The sequence below is a fragment of the Acinonyx jubatus genome, chromosome A2 (assembly GCF_027475565.1).
Source record: "Acinonyx jubatus isolate Ajub_Pintada_27869175 chromosome A2, VMU_Ajub_asm_v1.0, whole genome shotgun sequence".
Classification (NCBI taxonomy): Eukaryota; Metazoa; Chordata; class Mammalia; order Carnivora; family Felidae; genus Acinonyx; species Acinonyx jubatus.
This window is the reverse complement of record NC_069383.1, coordinates 14,896,083-14,913,506: the sequence shown is the minus strand read 5'-3', so window position 1 is coordinate 14,913,506 and position 17,424 is coordinate 14,896,083. Positions and strand designations below refer to the sequence as shown.

The window sequence follows — 17,424 nt, the reverse complement described above, 5'->3', positions numbered from 1 at the left end:
CTACTAAAAAAGAAAAAAAGAAAAAAAAGTTCTAGGTTTAAAGAGATGAAAGGGACCAATAACGGTGCTTAGACCCTAATTGGATCTTTGTTTAAAATACATTAAAAAAGTAATAATGATGAAATAAAATAAAACACATTAGTGGAAGAACCAGAAATATTGGAACATGGATTGAATGTGAACTTAACGTTAATTTTATTAAGTGTAGTAATGGTGGAATTGCAATTACACACAAAAAATGCTTATTTTTAGCGGATGCATGCCAATGTATTTAGGGATGAAGTGTCAAAGCGTCGAAGTCTACAATTTATTTTTAGATGGTTCAACCAACTTATATACAAACACATACACACACATAAATAGAGAGTAAATGTGGCAAAATGTTAAGTTATCAGATCTAGGGAGAGGGCATATGGGTGTTTATCATATCTTTTTTCCCCAACTCTCCATTTTGAAATATTTCACCAAGTGGAGGGATATCCTAGATTTTCCATTTAGGGGTGCTTGGGTGGCTCAGTTGGTTAAGGGTCTGCCTCTTGCTTTTGGCTCAGTCATGATCTCATAGTTTGTAAGATAGAGCCCTGCGTCGGGCTCTGTGCTGACAGCGTGTGCTCTCTCTCTCTCTCAAAATAAATACATACACTTAAAAAAAAAAAATCATCACTTTCAAAATGCTCTGTCCTGGCAGGCACGTAGGTCTTTTAGGTAGGGTTTCTCCAAGTATGGTCTCTCCCCATCAGTATGAGAACCGCAAGAGAAAATATAGGAATGGTCAACGAGCACATGAAAAGAAACTCTGCATCAGTCGTCAAGAAAATGCAAGTGCAATTATAGTGCCATACGCCTGAAACTAATGTAACATTGTGTGTCGACCAAATGTCAATTGGAAAAAAATGCGAAGGGAAACCACGCTGAGATAGCACCACATACCCACCAGAATGGCTGAACAGAGAAAGGCCGGCAACATCAGTGTCGGTGAAGATACAGAGTGTCAGGAATGCCTGTATTTTGTGGTACGGGGGGTTGTAAAATGGTACAGCTACTCGGGAGAACGATGTGGCAGTTTCTAATAATTCAGCATATCCTTGGTTAAACATCCGACTCGATTTCGGCTCAGGTCAGGAGCTCACGGTTCATGGGTTCAGGCCCCACGTGGGGCTGTGCACTGGCAGCACAGAGCCTGCTTGGGATTCTCTCTCTGCCTCTCTCCCGCTCACGTGCACGCTCTTTCTGTCTCTCTCAAAATTAATAGATACTAAAAAAATAAATAAATTCAGTGTATCCTGCCCACACAACCTTCCTCTCAGGTCCCCAGAGGAATTAAAACCTACGTCCAAAGACTCGTATCCCAGTGTTCACGGCAGCTGTATGGACAACGGGCAGACCCTGGAGACAGCCGTGGAGGGTGTCACCAACCCGAGTGCAGATAAACCCTGAGGCAGCCCCGCGTGGACATGTGCAGGAACGCGAGTGTTTGAAAGCAACCACGAGAGGACGCGCTACACGCTTCTCTTTTTATATGAATTCCTAGAACCAGCTGGACCTACCTATAGAGACGGAACGGATGTACCTGGGACTGGAGGTCAGGAAGGATTGGCGGCAAAGGGACACGAGAGAACTTTCTGGGGCCTGTGGAACAAATTCCGCATCTTGTCTGGCAGTGGTCACGTGGGAACCTGCGTTTGTCCGAAAGCACTCTCGAGACAGGTGCATTTTCTTTCGGGCAAATTCTGTCTCCATAAAGCTGACTTAAAACACATTTACACATCTTTTTTTCCCCGCTCCGGTGGTGAGATGGGCTCTTTCGGACAGGGTTTCCCAAAATATGATTTCTGGGCTTTGTGCATCAGCCTCACCAGGAAATCTGACCCACTGAGTCAGAATCTCAGGACTGGGCGGGGAGGAGTCACGGGCACCCCAGAGGCTGCCGGAGCGGCCTGTGCCAGAGGCCGGTGTCACAGCTCGGGGACACAAGCCACGTCTGGATTTCACGCAATAGCAGCTGGTGGTGCCCGGCGGGGAAAGAGACTAGAGAAATGACTCGAGAGGAATCCCAGGCCGACCAACCTACCGCCTAACTTGCCAGCTTCTGTTCTGTACAAAGGGAAAGACAGGCTCTGAAGGCCAGGCTGGAACTTGTGAGAAGGGCCCCCGGCAAAGGAAGGAATTATGGGCTGTGAGAAAGGGGGGCCACAGGGCTCCCTTCCGAAGCCCGCCGCTCTCCAGCCAGGCTGTGCCTCAGAATCTTGGGGACCTTTTAAAAAAGTCTAATTCCTCTTTTTTTTTTTTTTTAATTTATTGAGAGAAAGAGAGTGCAGGGGAGGGGGAGAGAGACGGGAAGAGAGAGAATCCCAAGAAGGCTCCACATGGTCAGCCCAGAGCCTGACGTGGGGCCCGAACCCACGAACCATGAGATCGTGACCCGTTTAACCGACTGAGCCACCCGGGTGCCCCGTCCAACTCCTCTTTTAATCATAGTAGTACATAAATACAGGGTCTTAAAAAAACAAACATGTGAATATGGCTTTAGTAACACTAAAAAGCAAAAGAGATTGGCCCCTCTGTGACCTTATTTCTGCTCCTTGGAGACACTGAGAAGCTTTTCACTCTTAAGTGTGCAGCTTGATGAATATTTACATGTGTGCCCCCACCCCGAGCCCGCCTAGACGAAGACCCAGACCGTTTCCAGCACCCTAGAATGTTTGCTAGGTGCCCCTTTTCGGTTCATATTTCCCCACACAACCACTATTCTGACTTCTGTCACCACTGGTAAGTTTCAAGGCAACCACTCTAAATTATTTTTGTCATGGGGCGCCTGCGTGGCTCAGTCAGTTAAGCGTCAGGCTTCAGCTCAGGTCACCATCTCACGGTTCATGGGTTTGAGCCCCACATCCGGCTCTGTGCTGTCAGCACTGAGCCTGCTTTGGATCCTCTGGCCCCGTCTCTCTCTGCCCGCCTTCCCCGCTGGTTCTGTAAGTGAACGAACTTTAAAAAAATTGTTTTTGTCCTTTCTTCTAGCATTTGTTTCCATATTTCTAAATGATATACTAACACTGATATTTCCGGGTCTGCCTGCTTTGGGCAGGAACTAGCAGCTTCTTAGGACGCTAGATCCCACGTTCACTCTTCTTGCCCTGCCTCACCAAGGGAAGCTACAACACTTGCCAATTTCCAGGCCCCGCCACCAAACCGCCACGCCCTGGGCACCTGTGCCCCTGCAGCCACAGGCCCTCGGTAGCTGCGAGCCGGGCCCTCCGCCTTAAGCCGGCCCGACACGCTGGACTCAGGACGTCTGCGGAGAAGGGCTCTGCGGTGTGAAAGCGGAACCTGTTACCAGGCTGCGGGGTTCAACTGGAGTTGGAATAAGCAAGCCAAGAAAAACCCCAGTATTTCTAAGGACCCCCCCCCGCTCTTTCCGCCGGTCGGCCCATCCGTGCCACGCAAACCTCTGGTCTGAACGGACCCCTCAAGGCTTCTGTCTGACAGGAACCCGAATGCATGGCCTACCTCCAGAGAGGAAGGCCGGTCCGCACAGGACAGTCGCGTCGGATGTTCAGCGCCAAGATGCGACGCAGGTACAGCCTCCTGTCACTTGGAGAGAGGTCTATGCAGGCTGGAGACATTGAACCAGTCCTTCCGGCTCACCCTGTGGCCACTCCCTCGGCCCAAAGGCCCCTCACTGAACCCCAACACAGACCTCTGCAGGCCGGTGTCCCCACAACTCTGATTTCCTTTCTCACCGGGACCCCACGCTCTGCGGCTCCCGTGGCATCTCCGGCCCCGGGCGGGAGATCTGCACCCTCCCTGCCTCAGGACCCCCGCCAGCCCTGCACCCACCCTGTGCCAGCCCGGGAGGAAACCCTCTTCCCGCCTCCGGGGCGGGGGACAGTTCGCATGTGCTGTCCTGCAGACACTGCTGGGGGGTGGTGTGCCCCCAAGTGCCCGGGGATGGCGCTTCCGGCAGCTGCCAAGTCCCCGGGCTCTGCAGGCCTGGGCGAGAACCGACGGGCAGCACCTGTGATCGTGAAGTCCTCCTGGTCCTTAAGACCGAAAGGGTGTGCACGTGTGACCAAACAGGTACAGGGATAGGATGGGAAATGGCCATTTTAATGAGGGAGAAACCCAGGCTCCAAGATGCTAAGAAGCCATCCCAAGGTCACCGAACAAGTCCGCTTCGGGAGCCGGAGACTAAAATACACTCTGCCCGGGGCCACAGGAAACCTCCTTTCCCTTGGACGTGATCTGCTTGCACCAGAAGTCCAGTCCCAGGTTCGCTCAGGGAGGGCCCCTCGAGCACAGGGCAGGGACACCTGGAAGCCTGGGTCCAGGGGAGCGGCTACCCCAGCCAGCACCCTGGCCTCCACTGACGGGCCACAGGCCCTCATGTCTCTGGATGGGCAGAACCCAAATCACTTGGTCCCCTTGGCACAGACCCAGGATCTTGGAGAGGCACAGTCCCAAGCCACAATCTTGCCTTCCTCCAGGCCCCCGCACTTGAGATCCGGCTGGTCCTCATCTTCCTCCGGGAGTCTGGGAAGGGTGAGAAGAGGGGCCGGGCTCAGGATGACGGGCTCTGCTGGCCGGTGCGCCCGATGCCAGGGCTGGCGTGGGGACTGCGTGACCACTGCACAGAGCCAGGAGAGTCTGCAAAGGGCTCTGGGGTTGGAATGAGGATGCCCCATAGCTTGAGAGAACCACCCACCCCCTCCGTGCAGTGCCCCTTATCTACCGAACAGGGTGACGCTCCTGCTCGGGTGGGTGCGCTAGGGGGCCCAATAAGGGATGGGGTGACTGGGACTAAATGAAACCAGGCCCTGAGTGGGGCAGTGGGGGAGGGGTGTCTCCCAAGAGCTACCCCAGGCTGGTGGTGGAGCAGGGGGCTGAAACTGGGAACGGAAGGAGGATCCAGATCAACAGTGGGGGAGGTGTCAGCGGAAAGGAAGGCCTCGACCCCTTTTCGGTGCCTGCCGTGATGTCATTCTGGTCACACTGGGGACAGAGAGGCCACCCACCCAGGCCCACGGTCACTTACAAATGGGGTGGTAGTGGAGCCCCATCAATCCAGTGCCAGCCCTGGGGGCCTCGCTGGGCCCCCACCCAGGAGTACTTGGTGACTGGGTATCTGCTCAGGAAGTCCTGAAGGAGAAAAGCAGCTGGTCACCCTTCTCCGACACTAGTAAGGCTCCTCCCCGGGGAATTCTGTGCCCCACCCTGCCCCACCCCTGCCCCACCTCCTGCAGATTCCCAACTTACTGAGCCAGAGAAGTGACCAGAGAAGTGACTCGGCTCAACCCGGCTCTCCCAGAACATCAGGAAGTGGAAAGCTGTATTGGATGCTCGTGGGTTGGCAGACACTGTGCTCACGACTGGGGACCAGAAATGGGGGTGATCCCATCTCCGCTTCACGGGGAGAGAGGATGCGAATGCCAGTCCCCACCCAGCAACGCGAGATGGATACTGAGCGGCCAGAGGGGCGGGGAGAAAGCTGGGAGACTCCAGAGTACATCCGGGGAGCAAACAGCCTGACTGTGCAGGAGGCGATGACAGGGCTGAGGCGGCCGCGGAGGGGGCCCGGGAGCAGATGGCCAGCAAGAGCGCACCTGTCAGCGAGAGCGTAATGTACCCTGTACCAGTTGGGCGCGATGTCACGACCATTTACAAAAAGAAGACAAGTACGAAGGCCACGGAGCGGTATGAGGAAAGTCATCAGACAGGGTTACAGTGAATCAGAATGTCAGTCAGCTGCGCCATGATTACCGTCATGACAAAACACGTAGGCACGCAAACACAGACACGCAAGGAACGATAAAAGCCGGGAGTGCGTTGGAGAGCTATTAGAGACCGTTTTTCTTTTTCTTTTGAGTATTTGTCCTTGAGGTCATGTTGTTTTTGGCAACAGAGTGAATGAAAACATTGCATTAAAATTTTTTTAACTTGGAAAAAGATGTTTCAGTGCTGTAAGTCCCGGTGTGGGGCAGCGATGCTGGTGCATCTTCCAGAACATACTTCGGTGCCACCTTAACAGGAGCAGTGACATCCTTCTGACCACTTGAGTGAGTGATTCCACTTTGGAGGAAAAATCCAAGAACATAAAGGGGGAGGAAATGAACTTCTCCAAAGATAACACAGTGTTATTTGTAAAGAAAAGATGGAAACCACCCAATTGCTTAGTAATAAGGAAATAACTAGGCGCGTTATGGGACATCAACACGATGGAAAATTACAATGCTGGTAACAGTGACAAGTACGTAGAAAATGTAATGCCAGAAAATGTAAATATGAAAACACGCAAAGCAAAGCAGAGCAGAAGAGCAAAAATATGGCCTGGGGAAAGCATCATCCATAGATTAAGTTCCAGAAACTTCTGAGTCACTTATGGTCCAAAGAATTGCTGTGTATGAGGCCGCCGAAATCCCAGGGCCTCCATGGCCTTCAGCTGGTGCTTCTCCAACTTTGCCACCAATTTGGGAACATGGGGGAATATGACCCTCAGCAGAATTTCCTTGAAATCCCATATTTTCCATCTTAAAAGTGAGCTAAATTATCTGCTAAATTAGTCTTCAAACATCTTTTTTAAAAATTGTGAATAAAATACATACCAAGAACTTTAGCATTTTAACTATTTTTAAGTGTACAAGCTGCTGGCATTATGTCCATTCACAATGTTGTGCAACCACCGTCCATCCCCAGAACTTTCTCATCTTCCTCCATGGAAACTCCAGGCCCATTAAACACCCTCCTATCCCCCCACCTGCTTGACGAGCACCACTCAACTTCCTGCCTTCATACATTTCAGCTTTCATATTCAAATGCTCCAATTAGTTAATCTTCATAATCTTACGATGGAGATTTTTTCATGGTTTTTTTTTCACCTTTCTGTAGTCAACTGTGGCTTCTTCCTCCCTCCACCCCACAAACACAGCCGTTCTTAAACCAATGGCGAGTGAGTCTGCTGACCGATGACACTTAAACTTTCTCCTTTTCTCTAACTGCGAGCAAAATCAGCTCTTGGGGAGGCTGAGACCTGCTGATCCAGGGCTGTGTGTGTCACTGGCACCTTGGAATGTCCCCGGGTGTGTGTGTCCCAGCTCCTGGAGCCTGGCCTTTGCCAGCTCCCTCTGCCTGCCAACCCTCAGCTGCTCCTCCTCGCCCGGTGCCTCCTGAAGCTTCTGTCCTCGTGGAGAGCTCCACAGTCATCACGTTCCAGATTTGAACAGCCCGGGACCCAAATCTTCACCCTTGTCTTCTTGCAAGGAGCTTATCCAGACTTCATGATATGTTTCCTATATACTTATGTTTCAAATCATTGATCTTGTATGCTTAGTTTTAAAAGAATTCTTGGGGTGCCTGGGTGGCGCAGTCAGTTGAGTGTCCAACTTCATCTCAGGTCATGATCTCGTGGTCCATGAGTTTGAGCCCTGTGTCGGGCTCTGTGCTGGCAGCTCAGAGCCTGGAGCCTGCTTCGGATTCTGTGTCTCCCTCTCTCCCTGCCCCTCCCCCACTCATGCTCTGTCTCTCTCTCTCTGTCTCAGAAATAAACATTAAAAAAAAATAATTAAAAAAATTAAAAAAACTGTTAAAAAAAAGTTAAAAGAATTCTTTATCTGAAGCTTGCAATTTGGTGAAGTTCATCTCCCCCTTGGAGGACCCACCAGCCACAGGGAAGTTTTTGCTCAGAGGGCTGAGGTCATTCTGAACTCAACCCGTCTGCTTAGAGGCTGGAGGGCAGGGACAGGCTTTCCGAGGACACTTGCTGTGCTCAGTGGGTCACTGCCCAGCTGGGTCCCCTCCCCAGCTCCAGCCACTCTCTAGGGACCCACCTCCATTCCCACTGGCCTCCATTTTGCAGACGCAACCAGGGGCCTGAGAATGTTCTTATCTGACAAATATAAGAACTCAGGTCTGGCGCAGGCCCCCGACAAAAACGCTTAAATACTGACCTCCTGCTTACAGGGCTACTGTCCCTCTAGCATTTCCTCCTAATTACGTAGCACACATTATTCACAGAACATTTAGAAGATTAGAAAAAATTAAAACTTTAAAGAAGAAAAAAAAAATCACTCGTAATCTTGCCCCCAGCGGTAACCACAATTAGGATATTACTATACATATTTCCTTTCTGTTTTTCCTTTGTATATTTATTTTTACCATACTGAGATTTGATGGTTTTCAATCTACATTGTATCTTTCTCATTTCTCCATGTTTTCTGAAACGTCAGTGCTATTCCTGGTAATGAAATAACTCATGTTCACTGTAAAACATTTTCTCCAGCATGGTTTTCTGTCTATCTCCAGGGAACTCTCTGAGAGAAAGAAGGCAGGAACCACCTTCCCTGTTGTGCAGCACAGAACAGCTCTGTGTCAAGACTGGGCAGGAACAGTCCAAGAAAACAGAATGTTATGTATGTGGAATCTTAAGTAAAATATTAACAAGTCAAATCCAGAAGTATTTGAGGAAGAAAACATCACGGCTAAGTCAACTAGCACAAGAGGCCTGTACTGAAGTGAAGAGCCTGCTTGGGATTCTCTCTAAATAAATAATAAAATAAAATATAAAAAACAAAAAGTAAAATAAGTAAATAAAAGCAGACCAACGTAATTCACCACAGAGATTAAAGAGGAAACAACGGTATCATCTCGAAACACACACAAAGAAGCATCTCATGAAATGAAACTCATTCATGTTTAGAACTCTTCAAAAAATGGGACTAGAAAGGAACTTCCTTAAATGCTAACATTTAAGGAATGGGCTGTTCTGGCTCCTCATTGACTCCCCAGGGCCAAACACAGCGTAGGTGGTCAATAGATACTTATTAAATCACTGACCGAAGGAACCCTCACTGTGAAGGGCTTGGCACAGGCTGGACGGGAGCACGCCTGCGCCCGTGTTCCCAGCTCCACCTCTGCGTCTTCATTCTAAGACGACCTTGGGAGCCCTGATGTCTGGTCCTCCCACATGTAACTTTATTTCCCCAGGCCTAGGTGACTTTTTCTGCAATGCAGAGTTGGACTAGATCTTTGAGATTCCTTCCAGCGCTAGGAATGGGTGATCTGTAACAATACGTCCATCTTTCTGCCGCCCGCCCCCTTCTCACCTGGATGTGGCCCAGCAGGGGGAGGGTGGCATGGTGAGACGAGCAGAAGGCCTGGCTGGCCTCCCAGGCCCGAGCCTCGGCAGAGAGGTAGTAGCAATGCTCCTCACACCACATCCAGCCCGGGGGGCACGGCTGGCAAGTGGCCCCTGCAAGCACAGAGACCACTGTAAAGAGCTGAACGGATGCGCGGTAAAAAATGAAAGTCTGGCCATGGCCTTGACTGATGGGACAGATCTGGAGCATGGAAGTGGTAAGCCTTGGGAAGGGCAAGCGGGATGGGCAAGGACCCGGGCAGGCTGTAGAGTTTGTGCAATGGCCAAAGCCGCCCGAGGCGGGGGCCGTCAACCGACTGCTCGTCAGAACACAGGCTGTGTCCAGTGGGAGGAAGGAGCTCCTTTCCCTCTCTGTGCTCAACAAGCCCCATGTCTTCATGCTGCACCTGCCCGGGGCAGGGGTGTGTGTGTGTGTGTGTGTGTGTGTGTGTGTGTGTGTGTGTGTGTGTGTGTGTGTTTCTAATTCTCAGAAAGCTGCTGTCAGGACTACACACCCTGGTGGTGGCCAGAGGAGGAGAGGGGACCAGGAGGAGGCACCATACCTACTCTAGAAGCCAGGGCCACAATGGTGACCGCGGACACTGCCAGAAACACAGCCATGACCACTAGGGCCCAGCGCAGGGACTTCATGTACAGAGGCAGCCCTGGGGGAGGGGACAACCAGGAGAGACAGGTTAGAACCCAAGACTCGTACACCAGCATCACGCCTGCCTTAGCACCCCCCTCACCTTGGCCCAAGACACCACAGAAACCCACTCAATTTAGGTTAGAAAATTATTATTGAGGAGAAATCACTAGAAGATGTTCTGCTTCTTTAAAAAATAGAAGACAGGGGAGCCTGGGTGGCTCAGTCGGTTAAGTGGCCGACTTCGGCTCAGGTCATGATCTCGCGGTCCGTGAGTTCCAGCCCCGCGTCGGGCTCTGTGCTGACAGCTCAGAGCCTGGAGCCTGTTTCAGATTCTGTGTCTCCCTCTCTCTGACCCTCCCCTGTTCATGCTCTGTCTCTCCCTGTCTCGAAAATAAATAAACGCTAAAAAATAAAAAATAAAAAATAACAAAAAATAAAATAAAAAATAAAATTAAATTAAAAAATAGAAGACATAAGAATCCATTGAAGGAGAACAAACGATTGGCTGACAACCATCTGCTGAGCACAAACCGTGCATTAGACACAGGGCACAAATACCACCAGGGACAGGGCAAGACCCCTGCACTCATGGGGCTCAAGGTACCAGGAGATAAAGCTCCAAACGGGAGGGATGGGGGTTCAGTTTAAACGTTGGCAGACCTGGCTTCCAGCCTTGGCTCTGTGGGTCCCCCAAGTGTTTTTGGTGTGTTTTCCCACCTGCCTCTCCTATCTCTCCAGGCCACTGGAGGCCACTGGTGAGGCATCGTGCAGAGTGTGCTTTGCAGGCCATAGAGCAGGAGACAGACGTGAGTTGTCAGCAGCTCCTGTGAGCTGGACCCAGGGGACCAGATAACTAGAATGAGGCTGCAGAGGAGAAAGGAACTTCAGAGATAGGCAGGCAGAAGAGAGAGAACATATTTGAATCATCCTGCCCCGGTGATGGAGTAACCAGGGAGGCCAGGGGGGAAATGTGGGGAATAAAACACAGTAAATGGTTAATCGCAGCCTCAGACAGCTCACGGCGGCTTTCTACCCAGAAACATCTAAAGTAACTGAGCACTCCTGGGGCACCTGGGTGGCTCAGTTGGTTAAGTGTCTGACTTCGGCTCAGGTCATGATCTCAAGGTTCGTGAGTTCAAGCCCCGTGTTGGGTTCTGTGCTGACAGTGTGGCCTGCTTGGGATTCTCTCTCTCTCTCACTCTCTCTCTCTCTCTGCCCCTCCCCCACCAAAATAAACAAATAAACTTTAAAATAAATAAATAAGCGAGTGACTGAGTACTCCTGAATCTGAATTTGACCTCTGCCAGGACACAGAAGCATGAAATCAATTAATGTAAGAAGAGGCCTCTCCTCTCCCAGGCACTTGGCCGCAAGGGGCCATGGGACCCAGCCACATCTCAGGGATGAGGGTTGGGGAAGCTACATATTCAGTGTAAGGGTCCCAAGAACGCAAGTCATCGTATTTGTCAAAGCCTGAAACAGCAGAGGTAATTCTCCAGCAAATATTTTACTATTTTGAAACAACTAATGCCATTTTTAAAACCATATGCACAGGATACACCCCCCATATGAATGCACACATGTGTGTATGGTACACACAACTTATACACAAAGAAAGTTGGGACACACTTCCAAGGTTTTTAAGAAAACATGTTTGCAGTCATAATTCAACTTTAAAAGCAAAGGCACTTTTGAAATCTTTGACTTCCCTTTTCCATTAGGAAAAACGCTTGCTTCAAAGACTGGAAAGGGAAGTATGTTACGGTGATCTGTGAAGAGTCACATTCCATCCATGACCTTTTAGGAATTTTTTTTTTTTTAATACATAATCCGCTTCTTAAAGGGATTTGACCCAAATTTTCATCAACTGATAAGTGGATAAACAAAATGCGGTATATCCATACAGCGCAATATTCAGCCATGAAAAGGTAGGAAATGCTGATGTAGGCTGCAACGTGGCTGAGCACCGAAAAGTTTATGCTCAGTGAAAGAAGCTTGTCGCCTAAGGGCACATATGATGAGTCCATTTATGAAATGTCCAGAACAGGCAAAACCCACAGGGACAGAAAGTAGATCAGTGGTTGCTGGGGAGAGGCTGGGGGTGATGGCTCAAAGATACAGCGTTTCCTTTTAGGGTATTGAAAAAATACATTTTTTAAGGTTATTTATTTATTTTGAGAGAGGGACAGAGAGAACAAGTGAGTGGGGGAGGGGCAGAGAGAGAGAGAGAATCCCAAGCAGGCTCTGCACTGCCAGTGTGGAGCCAGATGTGGGGCTTGAACTCACAAAACAGCGAGATATGACCTAAGCCAAAATCAAGAGTCGGACGCTTACCTGACAGAGTCACCCAGGCATCCCGAAAATATTCTAAAACCAACTATAATGGTTGTGCATCTCTGCGAATATACTGAAGACCACTGGATTGTACACTTTACATGGATGGGTTTTATGGTATATGAATTATGACTCAATGAAGCTGTTACCAAAAAAAGTGATTTGAAAATGCTTGGAATAAAAAATACATATACATTGATAGTCTTAAAAGCAGAAAAGCCTGCAGAAGAAAAGGAGAACAAATCTACCAATCACCTCCGTCAATGTAACTCTTGTGACTGAACACTAAATTCAGCTCTGACCTTTCAGAAAAGAAATACAGCAGGTTACATAGTCTCACACACCTTCCACCCTGGGCTGCAGTGCTGACCTTGGGGATGGCCTCCCACAGAGCCAAGGGTCCTCCCCAAATTTCCAGGCAGGAGTCCCACCTACCCCCTTTCAAAAACAATTCTTTGGGGTGCCTGGGTGGCTCAGTCAGTCAAGCATCCGACTTCGGCTCAGGTCGTGATCTCGCGGTCCGTGGGTTCGAGCCCTGTGTCGGGCTCTGTGCTGACAGCTCAGAACCTGGAACCTGCTTCTGATTCTGTGTCTCCCTCTGTCTCTGACCCTCCCCCCCTTTCATGCTCTGTCTCTCTCTGTCTCAAAAATAAATAAATGTTAAAAACAAAAACAATTATTTTTTTTTAAATTTATTTATTTTGAGAGAGAGAGAGAGAGAGAGAGAGAGAGACGGAGGGAGGAAGGGGCAGAGAAACAGTGAGAGAGAATCCCCAAGCAGGTTCCACACCGTCAGCACTCAGCCAAACTAGAGCTCCAGGCAGGGCTCAAACTCATGAACCATGAGATCATGACCTAAGCTGAAATCAAGAGCCTGACACTTAACAGACTGAGCCACCCAGGCAGCCTGCTAAAGTCCCCTCTAAACTCGTCTTCTCCCTATTTCCAATTCTGGACCTCCTTAAATGGAATTCGCTCAGGGTCTGCAAACCTACCCAGTCCCACATGGCAATTACACACAGTCCTTCCCTCTGGCCCCATTCTCTAGCTTCTACCCAATTCCATTTCCAAATCTTGGACTGACCATCTCTGATGTTACACCCTCTGTTTACTCTCTCACTTCGAACTCCATCTTAACTTGCCATATTTCCTACCGGCAACTGAAACACTGTCTGCTTCCTCCCTCCTAGCCAAATCCGGGCACCAGGGGGTGGAACCAGGTTTTGCGGGGCTTCAAGTTTATTCAATTTGCTCTCCCCTGCTTGCACACTGTTTCTCTCTCTCTCAACTATAAATAAACATTAAAAAAAAATTTTTTTTTAGAGGGGCGCCTGGGTGCTTCAGTTGGTTAGCGTCGACTTCAGCTCAGGTCATGATCTTGCGGTTCATGGGTTCCAGCCCCATGTCAGGCTCTGTGCTGACAGCTCAGAGCTTGGAGCCTGCTTCAGATTCTGTCTCCATCTCTCTCTGCCCCTCCCCTGCTCCCACACTGTCTCTCTCTCTCTCTCTCTCTCTCTCTCCCTCTCAAATATAAACATTAAAAAAATTTATTCAATTTGGTGGGTGAGGGAAGGGGTCTTAAAAGATATAATAAAAACCTCCAAATACAAAGTTTGGCATAGGACTCAGAGGGCTCCTGCCAGTGAGGCTCTGCTTTTGTGTCATCGCCTTCAGGTAAAATCTATCACAATTGCCCTGCTCCTCCCGCTGGGCAGGACCATGCTGGGGCATCATCCTCTCTGGGCCCCATTTCCTCCATGCCCCCAGCACTGGTGAGTACATTCTTCCTGCCCGTTCCACCAAAATTATAACCACCTCTGGAGTTCCTAGGCTGCCCCACCATCTCCAAAAGACACCTTCTACCCCAGCCTCTGCTCCCGTTCTCCGTTCCAGAAGGCTCCTGCCCAGACCCCTCCTGGCTCCGTCCCAGGCTGACCTGCACTTAAACTTTAGTCCTAGATTCTTATTAATCTGATCAAAAGCTATTGATTTTAAAAGACTCATTGTGGTAGATAGAATAATATTCCCCCCCAAAGATGCCCACTTCTTAATCCCTAGAACCTGTGAATATGTTAGGTTACATGGCAAAGGGGAATTAAGGGTTTAGATGGAATTAAGGCTGATCATCCGTTGGCTTTAAGATGAGGAGACTCTCCTGGATTTTCTTGGTAGGCCCAACGTAATCACAAGGATCCTTAGAAACAGAAGAGGGAGGCAGAAGGGCAGGAGAGTCCGAGAGGGCGGCAGGAAAAGGAATCAGCCACACATTGCTGGCTTTGAATATTCTGAGGGGTATGAACTAAGGAATGCAGAGTCTTCTAGCTACAAAAAGGCAAGGCAACGGAATCTCCCCTAGAGTCTCCAGGAAGGAACACGGTGCTGCTGACACCTTGGCTTTAGACCAGTGAGCCCACATCAGACTTCTGACCTACAGAACTGTAAGATAATAAATGTGTGTTGTTTCAAACCACTAAGTTTGTGGCAATTTGTTACAGCAGCGATAGAAAACACATCATCAGGCAGACAGTGTGCTCGCACCAAACTGCAAATGCCAGGAACGATGTGCGTCCCTGAAGTCTACCCACGACTGAGACATGGCAGAGACCTTCGGGCTTTGCGGCCTGTCTAGCTGGCCTGGTCTTCCTCTCACCTGGCTAAGGTTTTGGCATTTTGCCTGCTGGGCAGGTGGCTAGCCCTCCTGGCCTCTGTTCCTGAGCTTTCCAGCTAGAAGGTTGCCTCTGCCACCCCCAAACCCTACTCACCTTTCAACGCTTAGTTCCAGGAAGCTTTCCCATGCCCCCAGGGTTCACCAACCACTCCCTCCCAGTTCCCAGTCCAGGGTTGTTTATATCTTTTCCAGGCTCCTTCTGGTTCCCTGACAAGAGAAGGGAGGCTGGGCCTGAGAGAGGAGCCAGGAGTCGGGAGTCCGGGGACCTGTGTTCCCATCCGGGTTGCCACCCTCGTCACGTGATCCTGGAAGACCTCCCCTGTCCCGGAATTCCTCCCTCCTCTACTTCTCCACACTAAGAGGGAGTGAGAAAGTTCTTGCGGTGGGACAGCGGAGTGGTGGTGGAAATAGTGGTTTTACTCTTTCATCGCAGACAGCTCAAGTACAACCACTAGCCCCGAACGTTACCGATCCCAGCTCGGCGGGACAGGCCAGGCGGGGCCGGGGCAGCGGGGTGGTCGGCGGGGCGCCGGGAAAGGGGAGCGCTCCGGCTGCGTCGCCCCCTCCCCGGCCGCGCGGGCCCCCGGGGCGGGCGCGCGCTTACCCATGATCTCTATGGCCCGGGGCAGCTTCTCGTCGCTGTCCGTCTCGGCGCGGGGCAGCAGCGCGTCCTCCTTCTCCAGCCCCAGCTCCCTGCAGCGGCCGCCGCACGTGGTGGGAGAGCCCGCGGGCTCCGCGCGCCCGTCGGCGGGGCTGGCCCGGCCCTCGGCGTCGAGGCCGCGCTCCGGCCGCGCTGGGGTCCGCGGCAGGAGCGGGTGGGTGGGGAAGGCGTGGCGGCAGGAGGCCGGGGACTCGGGCACCGGCACGGTGAGGAAGCGCGTGGAGGGCGCCGGCGAGGGCGCGCGGCTGCTCCCGGCCGCGCCCACGGACTTCACGCGCACGTCCACCTGCAATTCCACCGGGGCCCAGGCGCCAGGCAGCTGCTCCCCCGACACCAGCTCGGCCCCCGGCGCCTCGCCGGCCTGGGGCCGCTCGGCCACGGAAGGGCCGGGCGACGGCGGCTCGGAGTCCGCGGACGTCTGGCGGCGGAAGGCGCCGTAGCCCAGGCTGGATGGCGGCAGCCGCGTGAGCGCCGGGCGGGCCGGGGGCTGCTGCTTCCCGCCGGCGAGGTCCTGGCCCGCGCCCGCCGCCTTCTTTACGGCTCGGACCAGATTCGGGCTGCTCTCGAGACCCTCAAGCCGTAGTTCGTCGGCGGGGACCTGCAGCTGCTCCGGCTCCGCGACCTGGCTCCCCAGGGGCTCCATTGGGAACTCGGCCTGGTCTCCTTCCGATGCCGCCTGGGCCCGCTTCATCACCGACAGACGAAGAGCGGAGCGCACCTGGGCCCAGGTAGGCACCTCCCCGGTATAGATTGGTCCAGCCTGGACAATTGTTTTCAGGCCACGCCCCTCACCCGTGCCCCCGCCCACCCCAAGGGCCCCGCTGGGATTGGCTGTGGCTAGGATTCTATTGGCCACGCCCCCTTAGGCTACCAGACCCTCCTTCACCTGGCGCCGGGAATGGTGAGGGGCAGTGGACCTAGCGGAGGGGTAACCCAGAAGGCAGAGCTGGGAACAGAGACATAAGGAAGAACCCAGAGCCACGCCTGACTCCTCCCTCTTCTTTGCACCCAGTCCCACGGCCCTCTGCCATTGCGCTGATTTTGAGGGTTACAGCTTTGGGCTGAGAGCGGTTGGCCAAACCCGTGAGAGAGCCCGGGACTCAGGTCAGCAGGTGCAAAGGAAGTTGGGCGGCCTGAGGAAAAGGAGCAGAGCTGGTTGTCCTGACAGTGTAGTGGGGGAAGGGGCACCACACCTGAGAGGACTCCGCCACAGCAAAAGTCCCCGGGACAGCTACTCTGAAGGCCTGACTCCTACTAGCTTAACTCGTTGAAAACTGAGGGGTGTATAAGCATGAATGTGTATTTTCCACGGGGAGAGAATCCTGGTCCCCAGTCAGCCTGGTGTGGTGCAATATGGGGTGCCCAAACCTGGCTAGTGATCTGAATACCATTTAAAAATACACATATTCCGGGCTGGGCTCCACCCACACTTACTGAATCTCCTAAGGTGATGAGGCCACTTTTAACAAGTGCCCCAAGGTAGCAATGAATGACAGGTAAAATAGAAGCCACTCTGTTAAATCTGAATTTCAGAAAAATAAGAGTTAGGTTTTTAGTATAAGTGCACCCCAAGCACTGTGTGTCCTTCTATTTAAAAATTATTCATTATCTGAAATTAAAATTTAATCTGCCTCCTATATTTTTATTTGCTAAATCCGGCAACCTTACCCCAAGGGCTTCTACTGGATTGGTTTTAGGAGCAACATTTGGAAAGACCAGATACTTGTTACTCCTAGGGGAGAGGGAAGGAAGGAGAATGTGGAAGAGGGATTCTAGGAACAGATGCCCACCCCCCCCCCACCCCAGAAGACAAGTAATGGAGAGAAAAAGTCCAGTGGAAAGAAAGTGCTAGATGAAAAAGTTATGTTTAGGGGCTCCTGGGTGGCTCAGAAGGTTAAGTGTCTAACTCTTGATGTTAGCTCAGGTCATGATTTCATGGTTCATGAGATTTGGCCCAGCACAGAGCCTGCTTGGGATTCTCTCTC

At 51.4% G+C, this 17,424-nt stretch overlaps 1 protein-coding gene across 8 annotated transcripts; it reads right to left on the bottom strand.

Moving 5' to 3' along the window:
* Window positions 1–4,086: 4,086 nt before the first annotated feature.
* Window positions 4,087–16,230, bottom strand: KLRG2 (killer cell lectin like receptor G2). 8 transcript variants are annotated; one of them, XR_008296591.1, is made up of 6 exons: window positions 15,383–16,228; window positions 9,691–9,792; window positions 9,096–9,241; window positions 5,254–5,600; window positions 5,033–5,136; window positions 4,512–4,530 (listed from the first exon to the last, which is right to left on the bottom strand). XR_008296591.1 is itself a non-coding variant. In XM_053218014.1 (5 exons), exons 1-5 carry the CDS (start codon window positions 16,128–16,130, stop codon window positions 4,410–4,412), a joined length of 1,335 nt encoding a protein of 444 aa, XP_053073989.1. In that variant the 5' UTR covers window positions 16,131–16,224; the 3' UTR covers window positions 4,087–4,409. The 8 variants fall into 8 exon arrangements, 7 of the variants coding, with proteins under 7 accessions (XP_053073989.1, XP_026931387.1, XP_053073993.1 ...); XM_053218014.1 differs by lacking the exon at window positions 5,254–5,600 and having other exon boundaries at window positions 4,087–4,644; window positions 15,383–16,224; XM_027075586.2 differs by lacking the exon at window positions 5,254–5,600 and having other exon boundaries at window positions 4,087–4,530; window positions 15,383–16,219.
* Between the last annotated feature and the right edge of the window lie 1,194 nt (window positions 16,231–17,424).